The sequence below is a fragment of the Hemitrygon akajei genome, chromosome 1 (genome assembly GCF_048418815.1).
Source record: "Hemitrygon akajei chromosome 1, sHemAka1.3, whole genome shotgun sequence".
Lineage (NCBI taxonomy): Eukaryota > Metazoa > Chordata > Chondrichthyes > Myliobatiformes > Dasyatidae > Hemitrygon > Hemitrygon akajei.
Window position 1 is genome coordinate 174281373 of NC_133124.1, and position 23414 is coordinate 174304786.

At 46.3% G+C, this 23414-nt stretch overlaps 1 protein-coding gene across 4 annotated transcripts in view; it reads left to right on the forward strand.

Annotated features, from left to right (window-relative positions):
* The first annotated feature begins 6366 nt into the window (after nucleotides 1–6366).
* LOC140732382 (sialoadhesin-like) overlaps nucleotides 6367–23414 on the forward strand; it is a 237986-nt gene continuing 220938 nt past the window's right edge. For 3 of the 4 annotated variants that reach the window (XM_073054953.1, XM_073054963.1, XM_073054972.1), the window contains exons 1-4: nucleotides 15697–15949; nucleotides 17037–17330; nucleotides 19662–20027; nucleotides 21113–21406. In XM_073054953.1, coding sequence (XP_072911054.1) covers nucleotides 15805–15949; nucleotides 17037–17330; nucleotides 19662–20027; nucleotides 21113–21406 — 1099 coding nt within the window. In that variant the 5' untranslated portion in view covers nucleotides 15697–15804. Of the gene's footprint in view, nucleotides 6444–12070; nucleotides 12151–15696; nucleotides 15950–17036; nucleotides 17331–19661; nucleotides 20028–21112; nucleotides 21407–23414 lie in introns of those variants that run through there. The other variant, XM_073054980.1, reaches the window with a different exon arrangement.

The window sequence follows — 23414 nt, forward strand, 5'->3', positions numbered from 1 at the left end:
GGACATGACCTGTGTGTTCAGAAAGGGACTTAGAAAAAGAAATCAAAATGTTGTCGAGATACACAAAAACAAATTGGTTCAGCATGTCCCCAAGAACATCATTTACAAGGGCTTGGAAGATGGCGGGGGCATAGGTCAGACCAAATACTATGACCAGATACTCTTAATGGCCTGAGGTGGTGTAGAAGGCCGTCTTCCATTCATCACATTTGCAGATGCGGACAAGATGTTACGCATTACAGTGATCAAGCTTAGTGAAAACTGAGGGTCTTGAGCAGAAGAGGGTAATGGTTTTTAACAATGACCTCAATCAGGCCCTGGTGGTCAATGCACGAACGCAAGGAGCCATCTTTCTTTTCAACAAAGAAAAATCAAACTGGCACCAGCAGGGGAGGAAGACGGCCGGATGTTATCTGCAGCCAGAGACTCTTGAATGTACTTACCCATGGCTTCTGTTTCAGGTATGGACAGGGAATACAGGTGGCCCTTTGGGGGAGATGCGCCAGGTGAGAGGTCAGTGGCGCAATCATATGGACGATGAGACTGCAGGGAAGTGGCCCAGGACTTGCTGAACACAGCCTTGAGCTCCATGTATTCAGGAGGGATGGCACAAAGTTCTGGAAGATCCTCAGGAGGATCTGGGCCTGAAGACAAGGGGATCTGAGCATGGTGGAGGCAGTGGGGGTGACAGAATGGGCTCCAGCCTACAATCTTGCGACTGAGCCAGTCAAAGTTGGGGTTGTGTTTAGCTAACCAGAAATGGCCCAGGGCAATGGGAGCTTGAGAAGTGTCAGTAACATAAAGGGTTAACTGTTCATGATGGTTGCTGGATTGAGTGAGACTCATCCGGGCCGTGACATGGGTGACGTTAGTTTTTGACTGTTCGAGTTGATGGCCATCAATGGTGACTGAATTGCAGACGTGGGTATTCCCCACTGGGCAGCCAAGCCGGAATCGATAAAACACCGTTCTGCACCAGATTTGACCAAGACGGAGACTGCTCGCCGTTGGACGCCCCACTCCAGAGAAGCAGGTATGAGAGTGAGTGGTGTCGAGCAGGGCCGGACAGGGGTCACACTCACCAGTACTCCTCATCCTACTGGTGAGCACTTGGCTTTTACTGGGCAGGTGGAGATGAAGTGGTCTGGTTGGCCACAGTACAGACAGGAGCGGGTGCTGATTCTCCTTTGTCTTTCAGTCAGCATCAGGCTGGTACAGTCAACCTTCGTAGCTTCGGGCTCTGTAACGGGATTTGTAGATGGGGGCAAATGGCTGGGCAGCGTAGACTGACAAGGAGCTTTTAAATCATCCAGTTCCCCCCAGTGACCCTCTGGAACCCCTCCTTCTGTGGCGATGCCAAAGGCAAACATCAATCCAGATGGCCAAATCCACCAGGGCTTCAAAGTTGGCAGGAAGTTCCTGGGCGACCAGTTCATCTTTGATGTCTTCGGAAAGGCTGTTCAGGAAGGTGTCGAACTGTGCCTCCGAGTTCCAGCCGCTGGAGGTGGCTAGGGTCCGGAACTCTATGGCGTGATCTGACACAGATCTGCGCTCCTGGAGCATGTGCAGCATTTCACAGGCAGCCTCTCTCCCACGTTCGGAGTGATCAAACACGTTTCTCATCTCCTCAAAAAACAACTGAAAACTGATGCAGAAAGGGGAGCCTGCCTCCCAGACAGCTGTTCCCCATTCACTCGCCCGACCGGACAGTTGGGTGATGACGTAGGCTACCTTGGCTCGATCAGTCGGAAATGTTGATGGTTGTGTTTCCAAAATGAAGGTGCACTGGGAAAGAAAAGAGCAGCAGGTATCGGGCTCACCTGAGTGCTTTTCTGGAGGAGGCAGACAGAGCTCTTAGACAGGAGGAGCATGCGAGGACGTGGAGGGCACAGATGCAGTCGCAGAACGTTGATGGGTGCGCTTGGACACCTGGAGTGACTGAGTCTGGGCCATAAGATTGGTAACATTGGCAGAAAGTGACTCCATTGCCCTGAGCACGGAGTCCAGCTGGTTCTGGTGCCTCCCCAGCATCACTCCCTGTTGTTCCAGGGCAGCTCTCAGACGAGCGGGGTCTGCTGGATCCATTCAGGCCAGATTGTCCTGTCATGGCGCTGAAGCAGGGATCAGTCACAGACCCAATACTGAGCACACCGTGATATTTACTGAGTAACAAATCCAGAGCAGCAACAAAGTCAGCATCAAAGTTCAGGCAGAGATCAAAAATTCCAGAGAAATCCAAAAACCAGAATCGGGAAACAGGCAGCGTCAATATTCAGACTGATAGAGTATAGACATGAATGCTGGAAAGGCTCCGGAAAACTCACTAGCACAACCTGGCAACAAACAGGTGAAAGCACAGGACTCAGATACACTGAACAATAAACAGAGAGACAGATGATAGGTGGAGCACTATGAGACACAGGTGGCAGCAAAACAGCTAATAATAACAAACAGGTGAGAGGCAGGGTACTCAGTAATACAGGGGCCAGAGTTGAGCAGGGGCAGGGACAGGAGCACATCGGGCATAAAAACAAACAAGAGCACATGGCAATACAAAACCACAGACTGATGGCTGGGGGAAACACACAAAAAGACAGAGTTCAACTGGTGGTACTGACAGAAGCCTTTTCTGTTTAACTGCTGGTTCCAGAGGGGTTTGTGTTGAGACCGATTCTTTTTATATTATATTTCAATGATTCAGATGATGAAATTGATGGCCTTGTTGCAAAGTTTGCCGACAATATGTCGATGGGTGAAGGAACAGGTAATTTTGAGAAAGTAGAAAGGCTACAGAAAGACATACTGATTAGAAGAATGGGCAAGAAAGTGTCAAATGAAATACAATGTTGGAAAATGCATGGTTATGCACTTTGGTAGTAGAAATAAATGTGGAGACGATTTTGTAAACTCGGAGAAAATCTAAATATCTGAGATGTAAAGGGACTTGGAAGTCCTTCTGCAGAACACCTAAAGGTTAACCTGCAGGTAGAGTCAGTGTTGTGGAGAACAAATGCAATGTTAGCATTTATTTCAAGAGTTCTAGAATATAACTGCGGGTTGTGATCCTTATAAAGATAAGGCACTAGTGAGGCCCCGCCTTGAGTATTGTAAACAGTTTGGGCTCCTCATCGAAGAAAAGATGTGCTGGCATTAAAGAGGGTTCAAAGGATGTTCACAAGTATGATTCTGCCAATTAAAGGTTATCATACAAGAAATGTTTGATAGCTCAAGGTCTATACACGTTGAAATTCAGAAGTATGAGGGAGGATCTCATTGAAACATTTAGAACGTTGAAAGTCCTAGACGGATTAGATGTGAAAAGGATGTTTCCCATGGTGGGGCCTATAGGACAAGAGGGCACATCCTCAGGATAGAGGAAAGCCCAGTTAAAACAGAGATGTGAAGAAATGTCTTTAGACAGAGGGTGGTGAATTAGTAGACTTGGTTATACAGGCAACACTCCCCCAGTAAAGCAGATGTTCTGTAAGCTGAGGTGAGGAAGACCCTGACCAGGTCAACTCACAGAAAGCTGCGGGAACTGAAAATAGACCAGGTCGGGGTCCAAGACTGAGCAGCCCAGATAACCGAGGTGCTAATGATATATTCAACATTTCTCCTGAAATGCTCATTGTTCCCTTGGTTTTCAAGATGGCAACTTTCATTCCAGTTCTAAGGAAAATGACGGTAACCTGTCTAAATTATTATTGTCTGGTACCTTTAACATCAACCATTATGAAATATTTTGAGTGCCTGGTCATGGAACACATTAAAGCTTTAATCCCAGCCACATTGGACTCTTTCCAGCTTGATTATCGCTTGAATTGATCCTCTGATGATCAGTGACCTCTGCCCTCCACTCTGTGCTGCCCCAATTGGAAGATGGTGTCTCAGATGTCAGGCTGCTGTTATAAACTTCATTTAACACCATCATACCCCAGGAAATAGTGGGGAAACTATTTCCCCAGGTCTTAACTCCTTCCTCTGTAACTGGATCCTGAACCTCTTAACAGAAATGCCACAGTCAGTCCATGTCGGCAGTAATGTCTCCAGTCCCATTACACTGAGCACGGGTACTCTCCAGGGCTGTGTGCCCAGTCCACTGGAACTCACACTCCTGACACGTGACTCAAACCGTGTCCTCTGGTTTGCAGATGACACAACAATGGTTGGCCTCATCAACAGCGATGATGAGTTGGAGTACAGAGAGGCTTCTGAACTCCCTGCCATATCGAATTCAAAGTGTCATTGGCAAATTTGTCTGTGCCTTATAATATTTAATTTATAAAATTTACTTTGTTCATTTATGCTTAATACATCTATAGATTTTATCCTTTTACATGTCTACATGTATGTTATGTGTAATACTGTGCTTTACACTTTGGTCCAGAGAAACATTGTATTGTTTGACATGCATATAATTAAATGACAATAAACTTGACATCACTTGATGGGAGAGGGGAGAGGTGAGAGTGTCCGGGGTGTGTGGGGTTTTTGACAATGCTGGCTGCTTTACTCAGGCAGCAGGAAGTGTAGGCAGAGGCCATGGAGGGGAGGCTTGTTTCTGTAATGTGAAGTTTCTTGTGGTCACAGGCAGAGCAGTTACTGTACCAAGCCGTGATGCATCCGGTTAAAATGTTTTCTATGATTCGAATAGAGAAGGAAGTTCATGCTGAAACTGAACCCAAAGCTGGGAAGGTTAAAATTATTGCTTGTCCCTGTGGACGTGTAACCAGTGGTTTGATGTATGAGTGTGCTAGATAGAGAGCGTGCAGTTATACACTGAGCCTTCTGTCTAGTTCAATGCATTTTCTTCCAATTCTCCACCCTCATCACGAGAGACCCTCAGTATCATTCTCCAATCAACCCGCAAAATTGAACTCCCTGAACCTAGAATAATTTCAATTTATCTCGACCACACACACCGATGTTTTCCCAAAATCTGACTACCAGACTAATCACTAGACCAGGGGTTCCCGACCTGGGGTCTGTGGACCCTTGGTTAACAGTAGGGGTCCATAGCATAAAAAAGGTTTGGAACCCCTGTACTAGGCTTTTCAGAATGTTTCATTGTGACCATAAGTCCATAAGACAGAGAAATAGAAATAGACCATTCGGCCCATTGAGTCTGCTCCACCATTCCATCGTGACTGATTTATTATCTCTCTCAACCCCATTCTCCTGCCTTCTTCCCATAACCACTGATACCCTTATAATCAAGAACCTATCAACCTCTGCTTTAAATATATTCTATGACTTGCACCCTACAGCCGCCTGTGGCAATGAATCACACCGATTCACCACCCTCTGGTTAGAGTGATCTCTTGTTTCTGCCTCTAGTCAAAACATATCTCTAACCACTTCTTTGCCCTGCCTTGCCAACTGTGATGATGTAAGCACACTTTCCCCATGTCTTTCCCCTATACTGATTGCAAAATTGCATCCTGTTTTCTTTCTTCCTCTCTGCATTTAGCACTTCTCCTTTCTCAGTGAAAACCAACACCTGTCCCTTCTCTGCTACCTCCCCGTTCTATATTTAGCTCCTTGATGTCTCCCATGATCCTCTGCTCGATCCACTCCCTTCTCCAAGTCTGTTTCATCTGTCAGCTTAAAAATTCTGTTCGGTGCCCAAGTTCCAGTCATTAACATTTATTCATAAAGGGAATGCACTTCAAAAGTGCAAAGCCAAAATAAATTTAATATCAAAGTATATATGTGTCACCATACACAACCCAGAGATTGAATTTCATAGTTAATCTAAGAAGCACAATGGAATCAAAGAAAGATCACACCCAAAAGGACGGACAAACAACTAGTGTGCAAAGAGAACAAACTGTGCAAATACAAAAGAGAAAAAAAAAATGAAAAGAACATGAGATGAAAAGTCCTTGAAAGTGAATCTATAGTTTCTGGGGTGATCCCAACACACACAGTAAATTCCTGTCAGTTCCTCTCAGACTGTACTGAATAACTGTATGGTCAGAATGGTTTAAAATGGCCAATTAACCTATCTGGGCTGCACCTTCAATCCTGACGTGGTCTCGCATCACTTGCCTTTTCAAAACGATCAGCTGGATTCCCCTCATCATCTCTATTTATTGATCAAGAGACTCTGAAATTTGGATGAGACAACTGGTCCAGAGGGGGTCGGGTTGCAGAGACAGGGAGGGGTGTGTGGTCCAGAGTGGGGTTACAGAGAGAGGGAGGGCTCTGCCTGAGAGTCCTATCCCACAGTGCAGCAGCCCCTAGGCTAAGCAAAAATAATGTCACTGTTGGATTGAATGGGTTAATCATTTGTGAATGCTTCCTCATTTTGTTTCCCTTTCCTGATTTAAGTGTTCTCTTCAACAATTTTATCCACACAGTGCAGCTTCTGCAGGAGAGGGCAGTGACCCCTGAAGTGTCTGTCTGATTAACTCTGGAGACGAGCAGTGGACTGATCCTGGGTATGTAATTCCATGCTTGTAGCCAACTCCGGCAAGAACTGGTGATGTGAGACATTGTACAGAGTCTGATCATTGATGCAATTTTTGCGGTTCTACGTCCTGTTTAATGGCGGTGGGATGCTGTACAGAGTCCGATCATTGGTGGACTTGGTTGTGGTTCTCAGTTCCCGGCTTTATCCAGGACAGCAATGGGCTCTCCAGCCCTCCACACTCCTGCTGTCTCGTCTGCCTTTTGTCCAATTTAGGTCTGTATCCTTCAGTTCCTGCCCATTCTAGTGCCTGTTCCAATGCCTCTTAAACATACTGACTGTATCTGCCTGGGGCACCTCTGACAATTCACTCTAAACTAAACCAGCAGAAAATAATTTCCTCTCAGACCCCCTTTGAAACCCCTCGTTGGGACCTTCACCCTGCATCCTCTTGTTGCTGACACCTCACCATGACAAAAATACATTCTAGTGATCAACCCTCTCTGTGCCTCTGCTAGCATTCTATTCCTATCAGTCACCCCTTGTCCTCCTTCACTCCAGAGAGAGGGTGAGAGAATGGGCTAGAGGGGCAGAGAGAGAGGGAATGGGAAAGGGGGAGGGGACAGGACAGAGTGAGAGAGAGAAAAGAAAGACAGAAAGCAAGCCCTATATCTCAGTAAATGTCTTCCAGCCCAGGAGGTAATCTACTGAATGCCAGTCTCTGTGCCTCTCCTTGCATTCTATTCCTATGAGGTCGCCCCTTGTCCTCACTCTAGAGAGTGAGCAGGTGAGAGCGTGGGAGAGAGGAGGGGGGTGGGGGGGGGGGGAGAGAGAGAGAGAGAGAGAGAGAGAGAGATAAAAAAAGAAAATGGATGTCCTCCTATTCAGGAGGCATTCTGGTAAATCACCACTGGGTTCTCCCCAGCACAATAACTTCCTCTGTATAGTGTGATGACCGTAACTGCACGCAGTTCTCCAAGTGCAGTCTGACCGGAGGCTTGTAACATTGCAACATATCATCCCAACTCTGATACTGTGCACACTGACCCATGAAGGGAAGTATACTGTAGCCTCTTTCACCATCCCATCCACCTGTGTTACTACTGTTAGACAACAATGGTCTCCGAGTCGCTGCTTTTAAACACAAGCCATTCTGCAGATGAGGGACAGTTTTGAGCGACACATAGAAAATGCTGAAGGAACTCAATGAGTCAGACATTCTTTGAGATTTGCTGAGAGTCTCTAGTATTGTTGAAAGTTCTCTGCTTGTCACCGTTCCTTGTGGCCCTATTATTTAGTGTCGGCATTGACTTTCCAAAATCCATCACCTCACACTTGTTCGGGTTAAATTCCATCTGCCATTGCATCACCGAACTTTTCACCTGCACTTTGCCCTGTGGCAACATTTGACACGCTTCCCTTCTAACGACAATTTCATCAATTTACATGTCGTTTGCATACCTACTGACCTCCAGCCTCTGGAGACACAAAGGACGGCAGATATGGGAATCTGGAGCAACAAACAACCCACAGGAGGAACTCAGTGGGTCAGCAGGTCTGTGGCAGGAAAGGAATCGTAGATGTTTTGGGTTGGGACCCTGAATCTGGACTGAGATTGGGGAGGGGGATTGGTAAATAAACATAGCCAGTACACACATCATACTAGAGGAACACAGCAGGTCAGTCAGCATCTGTATAGAGGAATAAAGAGGGAATATTTGGGCCGAGACCCTTAATCATGATTGGTAAATAAAGGGGCAGGAGCCAGAAAAAGGAGGGAGGAGGGGCAGATACTACACCTGCTCTACTCACACCTTCCCCTCGACCTCCTTCCTCTCCATCATTCAAGGCCTCAAGCAGTCCTTCCATGTGTCACATCACTTCACCTGAGGTTCTGTCAGGGTCATCAACTGTATTTGATGCTCTCGGGTCTGGACTGCTCTACATCAGTAACACCCAACACAGATTGAGGGACTGTTCTGTTGAACATATTCGCTCCATCCACTGCAAAAGGCAGATCCTCCATCGGTGACCCAGTTCAATACCCATTCCCATTCTGACATGTCTGTCCATGGCCACCTCTACTGTCACAATGAGGCCAAACTCGGGTTGAAAGAACAACACCTCATATCCATCTGGGTAACCTCCCACCTGATGGCAAGAATATCGATGTCTCTAACTTCCAGTAATTTCTCACCCTTACCCCTTCTCTCTCTACCCATTCCCTATTCCGGCTCCCCTCTTACCTCGTGCCCATCACCTGCCTCCGATGCCCCTCCTCCTTCCCTTTCTTCTGTTTGGAATGACCAATTAACCTGCCAATCAGTGTGTCTTTGGATGTATGAGGAAGCCACACAGAATGTACAAACTTCTTACAGAGAGCAGTGGGAATGGAACCCTGGTCACTGGTACTGTAAAGTGTTGTGCTAACCACGATGCCACCGTACCTCAGTGGACTGTGTCACACATCAGACAAACCACCGCAGAGTCAGTGCTCAAAGAGTGTCACACTGTCGAACGATGGTCGAGTCAAACAGCACAGGAACAGGCCCTTCAGCCCATCCAATGCATGCTAACTAAGCCAGTCCCATTTGCTCGCTTCTTTCCCATATCCTTTTAAAACTTTCTGATCCCTGTATCTGCCTAAATGCATTATAAATGTAATTGTACTGACTCATGAACTTTCTCTGTCAGCCTGTTCCAGGTACAGAGCACAAACTGACAGAAAAAGTTGTTTCTTCAGACTCCATTAAATCTCTCCCCTCTTACCTGAAACAGGAGCCGTCTGGTTCTTAATTCAGCAGTAAACACAAAGTGCACTGCAGATGCTGTGGTCAAATTAAGATGCACATAAAAGCTGGATAAGCTCAGCAGGTCGGGCAGCATCCGTTGAAAGGAGCAGTCTCCTTCACATTCCCATTCGGATCTGTCCATACATGCCCTCCTCTACTGCCATGATGAGGCCAAACTTCGGTTGGAGGAACAACATCTCATCTACCATCTGGGTAGTCTCCAGCCCCTTGGTAAGAACATCGAATTCTCCAACTTCTGTGAATTCCCTCCCTCTCCCTTCCCGCATCCCACCATCACTCAGTCTCCTCTTCTAGCTGCCTATCACCTCTCTCATGGTTCTGCCTTCTTCTACGAGCCATAGTGCTTTCCCCTTACATTCCTTCACCTGTCCTGCCTATTCCCTCCCTGCTTCCCCTCTCCCACCCCTTGATCTTTCCTCAGATTGGTTTTCCACCCTCCCGCTACCTTCATTATATGGCCCCTGCCCCCTCCTTCTTTAGTCCTGACGAAGGGTCTCAAACCAACACGTTGACTGCTCCTTTCAAAGGATGCTGCCCGACCTGCTAAGATCATTCAGCTTTTTTTGTGCGTCTTAATTCAGTAGTCCTGGTAAAAGACTGGGTTTACTCCTCCTATCTCTGATTCTCATGATTTTATATACCTTCAGAAGACGCCCACATTCTCCCAGGCGCCAAACAATAAATCCCAAAATACACACCTTCCCTCAATAACTCAGTCCCTTGAGTCTGCTCAACATCCTGCTAAATCTACCCTGCACTCTATCCATGTAATGAGCTTTCCACTTCAAATGAGAGGGAAAAGGTAACATTATTCGAGTCATAGAAATAGAAATGAAGTTACTGTCCCACTATCAGAGGGACGGAACTGAGGGAATGTCACACTGTCAGAGGCACAGTACTGAGGGAGTGTCACACTGTCAGAGGGACAGTACTGAGGATTTGTTTCACTGTCAGAGGGACAGTACTGAGGGAGTGTCACACTGTCAGAGGGACAGTACTGAGGGTGTGTCACACTGTCAGAGGGACAGTACTGAGGGAGTGTTACACTGTCAGAGGGTTAGTACTGAGGGAGTGTCACACTGTCAGAGGGACAGTACTGAGGGAGTGTCACGCTGTCAGAGGGACAGTACTGAGGGTGTGTCACACTGCCAGAGGGACAGTACTGAGGGAGTGTCACGCTGTCAGAGGGACAGTACTGAGGGTGTGTCACACTGCCAGAGGGACAGTACTGAGGGAGTGTCACACTGTCCGAGGGACAGTACTGAGGAGGTGTCACACTGTCAGAGGGACAGTACTGAGAGAGTGTCACACAGTCAAAGGGTCAGTACTGAGGGGGTGTCATCCTGTCAGAGGGACAGTACTGAGGGAGTGCCACACTGTCAGAGGGACAGTACTGAGGGAGTGTCACAGAATCAGAGGGACTGTACTGAGGGAGTGTCTCACCTTCAGAGGGACAGTTCTGAGGTGGGGTCGGTGTTGTCTTGGCAGTCCTGTACTGCAGATTCTTGAGTAGGTTTACTGACATCCCATCCACTAGTCCATTCTGCGAGTGGGAGAGGTCAGTGTACCACGTGTACACGGAATGTGAGAGGTTGCCGCCCCAGTTTGATTTTCTAAAAGAGCTGCTGCTGAGGTTCTGGCTGTGTTTTAATCCCACACTCCTCAGGTACGGGCACCCAGTTCAGAAGCAGATTGTTCATGAGAAGGATCTCTGGTGGTCTTGGTCCTGGGCCTGGCCTTGATGGCAATTCACGAGTCGAGGTGGCGGAAAGTGGGGAGCACTGCCTGGGCTGACTGTCTGCCCCTTTTCCAAGGATCAGTTCGTGCCTAGCTGTCCTTGAAGAGGGAGCATACAGTCACAATGGGCACATTAGGGAATTTCCGGGGTTGGTGGGCCCTGGGGTATTCATTGTCTATAGACGGTAGTAACCATGTTTTAAACAGAGTGGTCTCACTGTCTGGTAAATACTGAATGCCCGTACCTTGTGTTTTTATGATGTAAATAAAGTGTGGTGAACTACATATACCTGTCTGGACTGCTCCTGTGGCTCCTCCCACAGACCTCTGCTGACTGCTCCTGTGGCTCCTCCCACAGACCTCTGCTGACTGCTTCTGTGGCTCCTCCCACAGACCCCTGTATAAAGGCGATTGAGGCCTGATGCCCGGCCTCATTCTCCAGGATGTAGTGTTGTTCATTCTTCCAGTCAATAAAAGCCGATACCTCGTTTCTTACGCGTCAGAGTGAGTTATTGATGGTGCATCATAAAGTTTCATAGTTCTGCAACCCTCTCAATTAAATGTGGACTAAGAGCCTCAATAGAGCCTGCAATTCTTCCCCTCATGGCTTTTAATCATTAATAATGTCATCTCTTTCAGGAAAACTATCCAGTCTCTCCTTATAACTCAAACCCTCTAATCCCAGTAACATCTTTCCTGCATTCTCTTCAGCTTAATGACACCCTTCCTCAGCTGGGTGACGAGAACAACAGAAAAATGCTCCAAGGTTTGTCTACCAACACCTTTGAACAGTTTTAAGATAATGTTCTAACTTTAGTTCTCACTGTCCTGACCAATACGTCCAATGTGTCAGACACCTCCTTCACCACTTTGTGTCAGTTTCCTGTTCCCTTCTGATTCACTGGTGCCCAGTTCCCCTTTCATGTGTCCTTGTTTTCAAAGCTCCCTTTAAAATGACCAGTACAACATTAAAAAGGAATGAATTAGAATTGTGAGGGATTACTAATGGGAATAGTGTGGAACAGTCTGGGAAACTTCTTGTCCCTCACACTGATGTTGGAACCGCGACAGTTTGCTGGAGATTCATTGTAACTACATTCTTTTTCAGTCTAAGGGTGGAAAACTGACAGAATATGCTGGATCTGAGAACAATCGGAAAGGTGTACTTCCTCCTGCCACTTCTTCAAGGTAAATCAGCAGCAGCTCGGGCAGCAAATCCCTGATTTTCCTCTAGTCTGGCTGTTGTGACACTAACCAGGGTACTCAGGGCTGAGTAGGGGGCTGGGCTGTGTGTCCGGCTGGTTAGCTGAAAGAGCCAGAGTCGTACAACACATAAACAGGCCCTTCAGCCCAAATTGTTCCTGCTGACCAAGATTCCCATCTAAATTATTCACAAGCACAAGAGATTCTGCAGATGCTGGAAATCTTGAGCAACACACACAAAATGCTGAAGGAACTCAGCAGGTTAGCAAGCATCTCTGGAGGGGAATAAACATTTTGGGCTGAGACCCTTCATCTAGGCATTTGACCACCTCTGCCCCATATCCTTCTACACATCTCCTCTCCATGTTCCTGTACATACATTGTTAATCTCCCTGCCTCAACAACATCTTCTGGCACCTTGTTCCTCATAGACTGGATGTGGAGAGGATGTTTCCTATAGTGGCAGAGACTCAGACCAGAGGGCACTATCTCTGAACAGAAATATCCCCTGAGAACAGAGAAAATGTTTTAGCGAAAGTGTGGTGGAGCTGTAGAATTAATTGCCACAGACAGCTGTGGAGGCCTATTCATTTAAAGCAGAGGTTGATAGGTTCTTGATTAGTAAGGACCTCAAAAGTTACAGGGAGAAGGCAGGAGAATGGGGTTGAGAGGGATAATAAGTCAGTTGTGAGAGAATGGTGGAGCAACTCAATGGACAGAATTGCCTAATTCTACTTATGTGTCTTGTGGTTTTAAAGTCTTATATATTGTTCACTTTCTGGGAGAAGAAATTGTTCCTCAAGTTTTCATTAAATCTCTCCACCATCACTTTGCACCAACTTCAGTCAGTAGGAATGGAGCTTTAAAAACCATGGCTGAGACTGTTGGTTGTCATAATCGTCTTGTTAGTCTACAAAATTGAACAGCAAGAACATATTCCACCTTCAGTCTGGGAGAGCTGTGTTCCTGGCCGTGAGTGAGCTTCTGTGAAGTTGGTTATTCTTTCCGACACCCACCCCCAATATCCCTGGTACGACCCTCCTCCCCAGCTGCGCTCTCCTGGTGCGGTCAAATACAACCCCAACGTGGTACAGGACACCTCTGCAGGGGTTTGATCACCTTTTCTCATTTCAGCGCCCCTTGCTGATGCAACTGGAATGGGGTGAGGGATGCAGATGGGGGCTTTCAGGTGCAATTTGAGGGGCATTATTATAGTAACATGACGACGTGCCTGTAAAGACTTTGGACATACTCAAAGACCACTAACTTCACTTCAGAGGCAGAAGGCAGCACTGCGGAGCCTTCCCGAGCTGCCCCTACTCCTGCTGATCCCCCTCCAGTCAATCTCCCGCACCCACCCCCCACCCACCAGTGGTGGTGAAAGTCAGGGATGGGCGCGGCGTGGATGACGCTGAGGGGTGGGTTCAGGTGACTGAAGGGAACGTGAAGAAAAAGAACAACCATCTCGAGGCCTCTCCCCCGGAGGAGAGGGGCAGGAGGTTCCTCCTGAACCCGACCCGAAGGGCCCTGTGGTGTCTGAGATTCAGCAAAGGCCTGGGGAGGCCGGGGTACGGAAAGTGGTGCCCGAGTCTGAGGGAGCCTCCGATATGGAGGTCAGTGTGCCGCAGCACCCCTGTGGTCTGAAGATATGGAGAGATGTGTCTCTGAGTCTGCAATCCAGGGGAAGGATTTACGGGGGAATTCTCTTTATGTAGGGTCCCTCCCCTGTATACTGGGGGCGCCGTCCACCTGTCCACTCTGTGACCAGGGAGAGTCAGTGTACCACATTCATATGGAGTGTGAGGGGCTGAGGCCGCTATTTGAGAATCTGAAGGGGCTGTTCCTCAGGTTTTGTTTGCACTTCAGCCCTGTGCTCCTGATATACAGGCACCCAGTACGGAATGGGCAGGTCCTTCGGAGGATTTACTGGTGGGCTTGGCCAAGTTGTCCAATCATAGGTTCAGGCGGATGAAAATCAAGGATTCTGTCTGGCCGGAATGACTGCCCCGCTTCCGGGGATATGTTCATGCCCGGCTGTCATTGGAGAGTGAGCGTGTGTTACCCTGGGTACACTTGGGAATTTCCAGGAACGGTGTCCCTCCCACCCCAGGGATTTGGCTGATTAACATATTTTAATTGAAACTTATTCACTTGTACGTTTGTACTTTGTTTATTTTTGTGTGAATAAACTTGTAAAAGAAAAAGGGAGGTGCATTAGGAACACTGCAACGTTGATATTGGAGTGTCACACATTCAGAGTCACGTGTGTTAAAGTGGAGTTTATTATCAGACGTTCAAGTCCATGTCAGCACGTGTAATGAAAAACTTCCTTGCAGCAGCATCACAGGTACGTTAACACGAGATGTACAACATTCAGAGGAACAACAAATTATACAAGAAAAAACACAACTGAAACAAAAGAAGCCCATTGTAATGCGAAGTGGTGACGGTGTTGCGATACTGAGGATGTGGTTGTGTTTGATCAAGATCGGGATGTTTGAAGGGAAGGAGCTGTTCCTGAACCTGGTGATGTGGGCCTTCAGGCTTCTGCCCCTCCTGCCCAATGGGAGCTGTGAGAACAGGACACGGTCCGGATGGTGGGGATGTTTGACGATGGGCGTTGCCTTCTTGAGGTGGCGCCTATTGTAGATACAGTAGTCCCAATGTTCACCAGGGGGAGGGGGCGCGGATGTACCTGTGACATACTCTGTTAAGTCCACTACTCTTACCAGCTTCTCATGTTCCAGCAGATTCAAATTGCCACAGTGTGATGTACTGTGGTACTACATGTTGACTGCGCTGCAGTACAAGCAGGACAGTGTGTGGGATTGCTGTTTTGTTGAATGGGACACGTTGCAAGAAAGCTGCACTGTTAGTGTGGGAACTGTCGGTATGGATCCGTGTCACAAAATGTCTGTCACAAGTAACTGTGGTACTCGAACACAGGCATATCAGCATCCTTCTACCTGTGGGAGTCCCACAGGGATCAGTTAGATAATAATGAAACACATTCATTCCTAGATCCATAGGATCAGATAGATCCAACATAGCAGATCATGGAAGGAGCAGAGACAGTGACACGTTGAAGAGCAAATAGGAAATGATTCCCAGTTTTTGGGCAGTTTTTGGGCACTCTGTTTCTTCCTGCCGTGTTAGATGACACCCATGTCATTGATCCTTCCTGACAGTGTTAGACAAACTCCATTGGCCTGAAGGCCAATGAGCCAACAGAGAGTGAACCTGCCCCCGAAAAACTAACATGCCCCCGCCATCCGTGAGGAGACCTGATGCGTTTCCTTGGGTCTCCCACACTCGGTAGGCACTATGTGCACAGTGCAGAAGTGATACAGTGTGTGGATATCAAGTCTGGTGTTTTGACAAGTCATCCATTGTCAATCATTATTCACTCTCTCCTCAGCCGCAGTGTCGAAGGAGTGGAGAGCTGACACACCATCACAAGTGACATCACAGAGAGGCTTGTGTGCCCGGATTCCATGCCACTATCATTATCCGTCACGTCTGGATAAGAAGTCAAGGACTGGTATCTGGTATAATGCTGATATAGCACAAAATCCTCAAATAGCCTTTCACTCGAATGATCACAGTCGGGAGAACCTGAAGTTTCGTTATCGGACCCGTATGCCTGCAGACTTGAAAGATGGTGACTGTTCCCTGGTTATAGACAACATCACTCTGGAAGATGCAGGGCCATACTTTTTCAGGATTGAATTTGGCGGACAAGATAATTTCAACTATCAATCTACTACGTTGTTAAGTGTTTCTGGTAGGTGTTCTGTGTGGTGACTCAACAGCAGACATTCAGCAGTCAGTGAGGAATGATCTAAACTTGTACGGGGTCCATATTCCCATTGTCACAACTCCAGATTTTCCGGAAACTTCAAATTCATTCCCGATGCAGCCACTGTACTTTCATCTTATCAACTATTACTATGTTATGAAAGACGATCTATGTTCTCAATCATATTGAAGCACAACTGACATGGACACAAGAGGTTCTCAGAGTTACATGCAGTTTCTAGCAAAATTGAGTCTCTCTGCATGTGACAGTATTCATCTTCCCACTGATCGTTCACTCCTTCTCCTTCTCTGTCCCGAACATCTGCAAATCCTTCGCTTCCTCTGTCCTTTGTATTTTTATCCACCATCTAGGCCATGCCCTGATCTCACTACTAACATCGGGCCGGTGGTGCAGAAGCTTTGCGTCCCACAACACCCTGTTCAGGAACAGTTATTCCCCTTCAAACACCAGTCTCCTGAAATGGTGTGGATAACTTTAAACACCACTACTCTGACCTGATTCTGTGCCCTACAGGCTCACTTTCAAAGACAAAATTCAACTCATATTTACAGTACTGTATTTTTTGAATTTACAATTTATCTTTTCGTTGTCAGTCTTTTTCAACTTGTGTAAATTTTTGTAAATTCCATTTGATTACTTTTCCCCCCCGAAATGGCTGCAAGAGAATGAATCTCAAGGTAGTACAGTACATGGTAACAACCTGTATATGTACTTTGCTAATAAATTTAATTTGATCTTTTTGAACTCATCTCCCCCATGACCAGGTCCACTTGGCCCATGTCTCACTGTTTGGGGAAGGACATACCCCACAGGATGTTATCAGTGACTGTGTGATATTGAGGCTCTCAGTGGAGGACTCTGATTCCCATTTCCCCTCTCAACAGCTTTCAGAACAGTAATGAACCCCACACTGTTCAACTTTCCCTCACACTCTACCCTCATTGTTCAGGGATCATCCCGTAAACACCTTTCCTGTTGTGGGGCTGGTATTTCTATCTGAACTGATGCATCTGGTGATATTGAAATAGAATGATTCATTTCTCTGTGTTAGATTTCATAGATAAACCCACGATATTTGCTGCTGAACTTGTTGAAGGAAAGTCTGTGAACATAAAATGCGTCTTCAACACCACGTGTGATGGAACTTCACCCACCTTAACCTGGGTCACCCCCACGGATGTACCACCATCAGTCTCAAGCAGTGTAACTCGGTGGCACAACACTCTGACATATACTTCTGTCCTGACCATGACCCCAGCGCTCAAACACCACGGGCAAAATCTCACCTGCAGAGTCAGATACCCATCTGTTTCATCGGAGCAGACCCTCTCACTAACTGTGCAGTGTAAGTATGGAGAACATTTATCATACAGGTACAGCAATACTCTGCAGAGTACATAGAATGATTCTGCAAATTTCAGTCTGATAACTATATGCTGCCAAGAATATCCATGAGGAGGCCATACGACATGGGAGCAGCGTTAGGTCATTTGATCCATTGAATCTGCTCCATCTTTCAGTCATGGCTGATCCATTTTCCCTCCTCAGCCCCACTCCCGATCTCCTCCCCATAACCATTGATGTCGTGGCCAATCAAGATCCCAAGAATCTCTCCCTTAGATACAACCTATGACCTGGTTTCCACAGCAGGCAACAAATTCCAGAAATTCTACAACCTCTGGCTGAAGAAATTTCTGCGTTTCTTTCTTTTCAATTGACGCCCGTTTATCCTGAGTTCATGTCCTCTTGTCCTAGACTCCCCCCACTATGGAAAAAATCCTTTCCACATCTACTCTGTCTAGGTCTTTTAACATTCTAAGGATTTCAATGAGATCCAACCTCATCCTTTTAAATTCTAGCAAGCACAGGGGTAGGCAAAAGAAAGGAAATTATAGGCCAGTTAACCTAACCTCAGTGGTTGGGAGTGTTGGAGTCCATTATTAGGAATGAGGCATTGAGATACTTGGAGACATGATAAGAAAAAGTCAAAGTCAGCATGGTTTCTGTTAACGGGGATCTTGCTTGACAGATCTATCATAGTTCTTTGAGGAAGTAACAAGCGGAGTTGTGACAGGAGAGGCTGTGAATGTAACTTACTTGGCTTTTCTGAAGGGGTTTGATAAACTGACCATGATAACATTGATAAGATTGATAACATGACCCTGCTGAACAAGAGAAAATCCTGCGGCATTACAGGAAATCTACTGGCTCGGATATCGGAATGGCGAACAGGCAGAAGGCAGTGAGTGGGAATAAAAGAGGTCTTTTCTCGTTGGCTGCTGGTGACCCGAGGTGTTTTAGGGTCTGTATTGTGACTGCTGCTTTTCACATTGTTTGATAATGGAATTGATGGCTTTGTGGCAAGTTTGCTGATGATCAGATATAGTTGGGAGGTCAGTCGTGCTGACGAAGCAATGTGATTGCAGCAGGCCTTAGACAAACAGGAAGAATGGACAAAAAAGTGGCAGATTGAATAGAGTGTTGGCAAATGTATGATAATGCATTTTGGTAAAAGGAACCATAGTGTGGACTATTATCTAAATGGAAGGGTTCAAACATTACAGTTGCAGAGGGAATCAGGAGTCCTTATGCAAGACGCTAAGAAGGTTAATATATTGAGGTTGAGTCTGTGTAAAGTCAGTAAATGCAAAGGTGCCAAAATGTACCAAGACATCTGGCTTCTCTCCCTACTCCAAAATGCTGTGGATGTGAACCTAGATGTCCCTGACCCTGGCACCTGGGAGGCAACAAACCAGCCAGGTGTCCTGTTCACATCCACAGAATCTCCTGTCTGTTCCCCTGACTATTGATTCCCCAATCACTACCGCTCCCCTCTACTCCCTCTTTCCCTTCTGCACCATCTACCCATGCTCAGTGCCAGTAAACCTGGTCTCCATGTCATTCCTGTGGAAGGTCATCCCCCACAACAGTATCCAAAACGGTATACTTATTACTGAGAGGAATGGCCACAGGGATGCTCAGCATGAACTGACATTTGACATGTCCACAGCTCCGGACAGGCACCTAAATACCCCCTCCTCCTGCAACATCAGGGTGACCAGTTAACTGTAACTCTATTTGATGATCTCACCGTCCCATACAAGCCAAAGTTCATCCAGCTGCTCTTTAAGCGTGGGACCTGTCAATACGGACCCCTGTCGCAATCTCTCTGTCAACAGCATCTATGTTACTCTATCACAAACACATCAGCATCCTTGTACCTGTGGCAGTCCCACAGGGATCATTGAGATAATAATGATCCACATTCATTCCTAGATCCATAAGATCAGATAGATCCAATGTAGCAGATCATGGAAGGAGCAGAGACAGTGATACATTGAAGAGCAAACAGGAAATGATTACCAATGAAGAAACGACCAATTTTGGGCACTCCATTTCTTCCTGCCGTGTTAGATGACACCCATGTCATTGATCCTTCCTGACAGTGTTAGACAAATTCCATTGACCCAGAGGCCAATGAGCCAACAGAGAATGAACCTGCCCCCCAAAATCTAACATGTCCCCACCATCTGTGAGGAGCCCTGGTGGGGTTCCCTGTGTCTCCCACACTCGGTAGGCACTATGACCACAGTGCAGGAGTGATACAGTGTGTGGATATCAAGTCTGGTGTTTTGACAAGTCATCCATTGTCAATCATTATTCACTCTCTCCTCAGCCGCAGTGTCGAAGGAGTGGAGAGCTGACACACCATCACAAGTGATATCACAGAGAGGTTTGTGTGCTCGGATTCCATGCCACTACCATTATCCGTCACGTCTGGATAAGAAGTCAAGGACTGGTATCTGGTATAATGCTGATATAGCACAAAATCCTCAAATAGCCTTTCACTCGAATGATCACAGTCGGGAGAACCTGAAGTTTCGTTATCGGACCCGTATGCCTGCAGACTTGAAAGATGGTGACTGTTCCCTGGTTATAGACAACATCACTCTGGAAGATGCAGGGCCATACTTTTTCAGGATTGAATTTGGCAGAAAAGATAATTTCAACTATCAATCTACTACATTGCTCAGTGTTTCTGGTAGGTGTTCTGTGTGGTGACTCAACAGCAGACATTCAGCAGTCAGTGAGGAATGATCTAAACTTGTACGGGGTACATATTCACATTGTCACAACTCCCGATATTTCAGGGAACTTCAAATTCATTCCCGATGCAGCCTCTGTACTTTCATCTTATCAACTATTACTATGTTATGAAAGCTGATCTATATTCTCAATCATATTGAAGCACAACTGACATGGACACAAGAGGTTCTCAGAGTTACATGCAGTTTCTTGTAGAATTGGGTCTCTCTGCATCTGACAGTGTTCATGTTCCCTCTGACCGTCCACTCCTTCTCCTTCTCTGACCCAAACATCTGCACATCCTTCCCATCCTCTGTCCATTGTGTTTTTATCCACCATCCAGGCCATGCCCTGATCTCACTACTAACATCGGGCAGCAGGTGCAGAAGCTTTGCGTCCCACAACACCCAGTTCAGGAACAGTTATTCCCCTTCAAACACCAGTCTCCTGAAATGGTGTGGATAACTTTAAACACCACTACTCTGACCTGATTCTGTGCCCTACAGGCTCACTTTCAAAGACAAAATTCAACTCATATTTACAGTACTGTATTTTTTGAATTTACAATTTATCTTTTTGTTGTCAGTCTTTTTCAAATTGTGTAAATTTTTGTAAATTCCATTTGATTACTTTTCCCCTCGAAATGCCTGCAAGAGAATGAATCTCAAGGTAGTACAGTACATGGTAACAACCCGTATATGTACTTTGCTAATAAATTTAATTTGATCTTTTTGAACTCATCTCCCCCATGACCAAGTCCACTTGGCCCATGTCTCACTGTTTGGGGAAGGACATACCCCACTGGATGTATCAGTGACTGTGTGATATTGAGGCTCTCAGTGGAGGACTCTGATTCCCATTTCCCCTCTCAACAGCTTTCAGAACAGTAATGAACACCACACTGTTCAACTTTCCCTCACACTCTAACCTCATTGTTCAGGGATCATCCTGTAAACATCTTTTCTCTTGTGGAACTAGGATTTCTATTTGAACTGATGCTCTTGTGATACTGAACTAGAATGATTCATTTCTCTGTGTTAGATTTCACAGATAAACCCACGATATTTGCTGCTGAACTTGTTGAAGGAAAGTCTGTGAACATAAAATGCGTCTTCAACACCACGTGTGATGGAACTTCACCCACCTTAACCTGGGTCACCCCCACGGATGTACCACCATCAGTCTCAAGCAGTGTAACTCGGTGGCACAACACTCTGACATATACTTCTGTCCTGACCATGACCCCAGCGCTCAAACACCACGGGCAAAATCTCACCTGCAGAGTCAGATACCCATCTGTTTCATCGGAGCAGACCCTCTCACTAACTGTGCAGTGTAAGTATGGAGAACAGTTATCATACAGGTACAGCAATACTCTGCAGAGTACATAGAATGATTCTGCAAATTTCAGTCTGATAACTATATGCTGCCAAGAATATCCATGAGGAGGCCATATGACATGGGAGCAGCGTTAGGTCATTTGATCCATTGAATCTGCTCCATCTTTCAGTCATGGCTGATCCATTTTCCCTCCTCAGCCCCACTCCCGATCTCCTCCCCATAACCTTTCATGTCATGGCCAATCAAGATCCCAAGAATCTCTCCCTTAGATACAACCTATGACCTGGTTTCCACAGCAGGCATCAAATTCCAGAAATTCTACAACCTCTGGCTGAAGAAATTTCTGTGTTTCTTTCTTTTCAATTGACGCCCGTTTATCCTGAGTTCATGTCCTCTTGTCCTAGACTCCCCCCACTATGGAAAAAATCCTTTCCACATCTACTCTGTCTAGGTCTTTTAACATTCTAAGGATTTCAATGAGATCCAACCTCATCCTTTTAAATTCTAGCAAGCACAGGGGTAGGCAAAAGAAAGGAAATTATAGGCCAGTTAGCCTAACCTCAGTGGTTGGGAGTGTTGGAGTCCATTATTAGGAATGAGGCTTCGAGATACTTGGAGACATAATAAGAATAAGTCAAAGTCAGCATGGTTTCTGTTAACGGGGATCTTGCTTGACAGATCTATCATAGTTCTTTGAGGAAGTAACAAGCGGAGTTGTGACAGGAGAGGCAGTGAATGTAACTTACTTGGCTTTTCTGAAGGAGTTTGATAAACTGACCTTGATAACATTGATAACATGTCCCTGCTGAACAAGAGAAAATCCTGAGGCATTACAGGAAATCTACTGGCACAGATAGCGGAATGGCCGACAGGCAGAAGGCAGTGAGTGGAAATAAAAGAGGCCTTTTCTCGTTGGCTGCTGGTGACCCGAGGTGTTTTAGGGTCTGTATTGTGACCGCTGCTTTTCACATTGTTTGATAATGGAATTGATGGCTTTGTGGCAAGTTTGCTGATGATCAGATATAGTTGGGAGGTCAGTCGTGCTGACGAAGCAATGTGATTGCAGCAGGCCCTAGACAAACTGGAAGAATGGACAAAAAAGTGGCAGATTGAATAGAGTGTTGGCAAATGTATGATAATGCATTTTGGTAAAAGGAACCATAGTGTGGACTATTATCTAAATGGAGGGGTTCAAACATTAGAGTTGCAGAGAGAATCAGGAGTCCTTATGCAAGACGCTAAGAAAGTTAATATACAGGTTGAGTCTGTGTAAAGTCAGTAAATGCAAAGGTGCCAAAATGTACCAAGACATCTGGCTTCTCTCCCTACTCCAAAATGCTGTGGATGTGAACCCAGATGTCCCTGACCCTGGCACCTGAGAGGCAACAAACCAGCCAGGTGTCCTGTTCACATCCATAGAATCTCCTGTCTGTTCCCCTGACTATGGATCCCCTATCACTACGCTCCCCACTACTCCCTCTTTCCCTTCTGCACCATGGACCCATGCTCAGTGCCAGTGAACCTGGTCTCCATGTCATTCCTCTGGAAGGTCATCCCCCACAACAGTATCCAAAACGGTATACTTATTATTGAGAGGAATGGCCACTGGGATGCTCTGCATGAACTGACATTTGACATGTCCACATCTCCTGACAGTCACCTAAATACCCACTCCTCCTGCAACATCAGGGTGACCAGTTAACTGTAACTCTATTTGATGATCTCACTGTCTCATACAAGCCAAAGTTCATCCAGCTGCTCTTTAAGTGTCAATACGGACGCCTGTCACAATCTTTCTGTCACCAGCATCTATGTTACTCGATCACAGACACATCAGCATCCTTGTACCTGTGGCAGTCCCACAGGGATCACTGAGATAATAATGATCCACAATCATTCCTAGATCCATAAGATCAGATAGATCCAATGTAGCAGATCATGGAAGGAGCAGAGACAGTGATACATTGGAAGAGCATATAGGAAATGATTACCAATGAAGAAA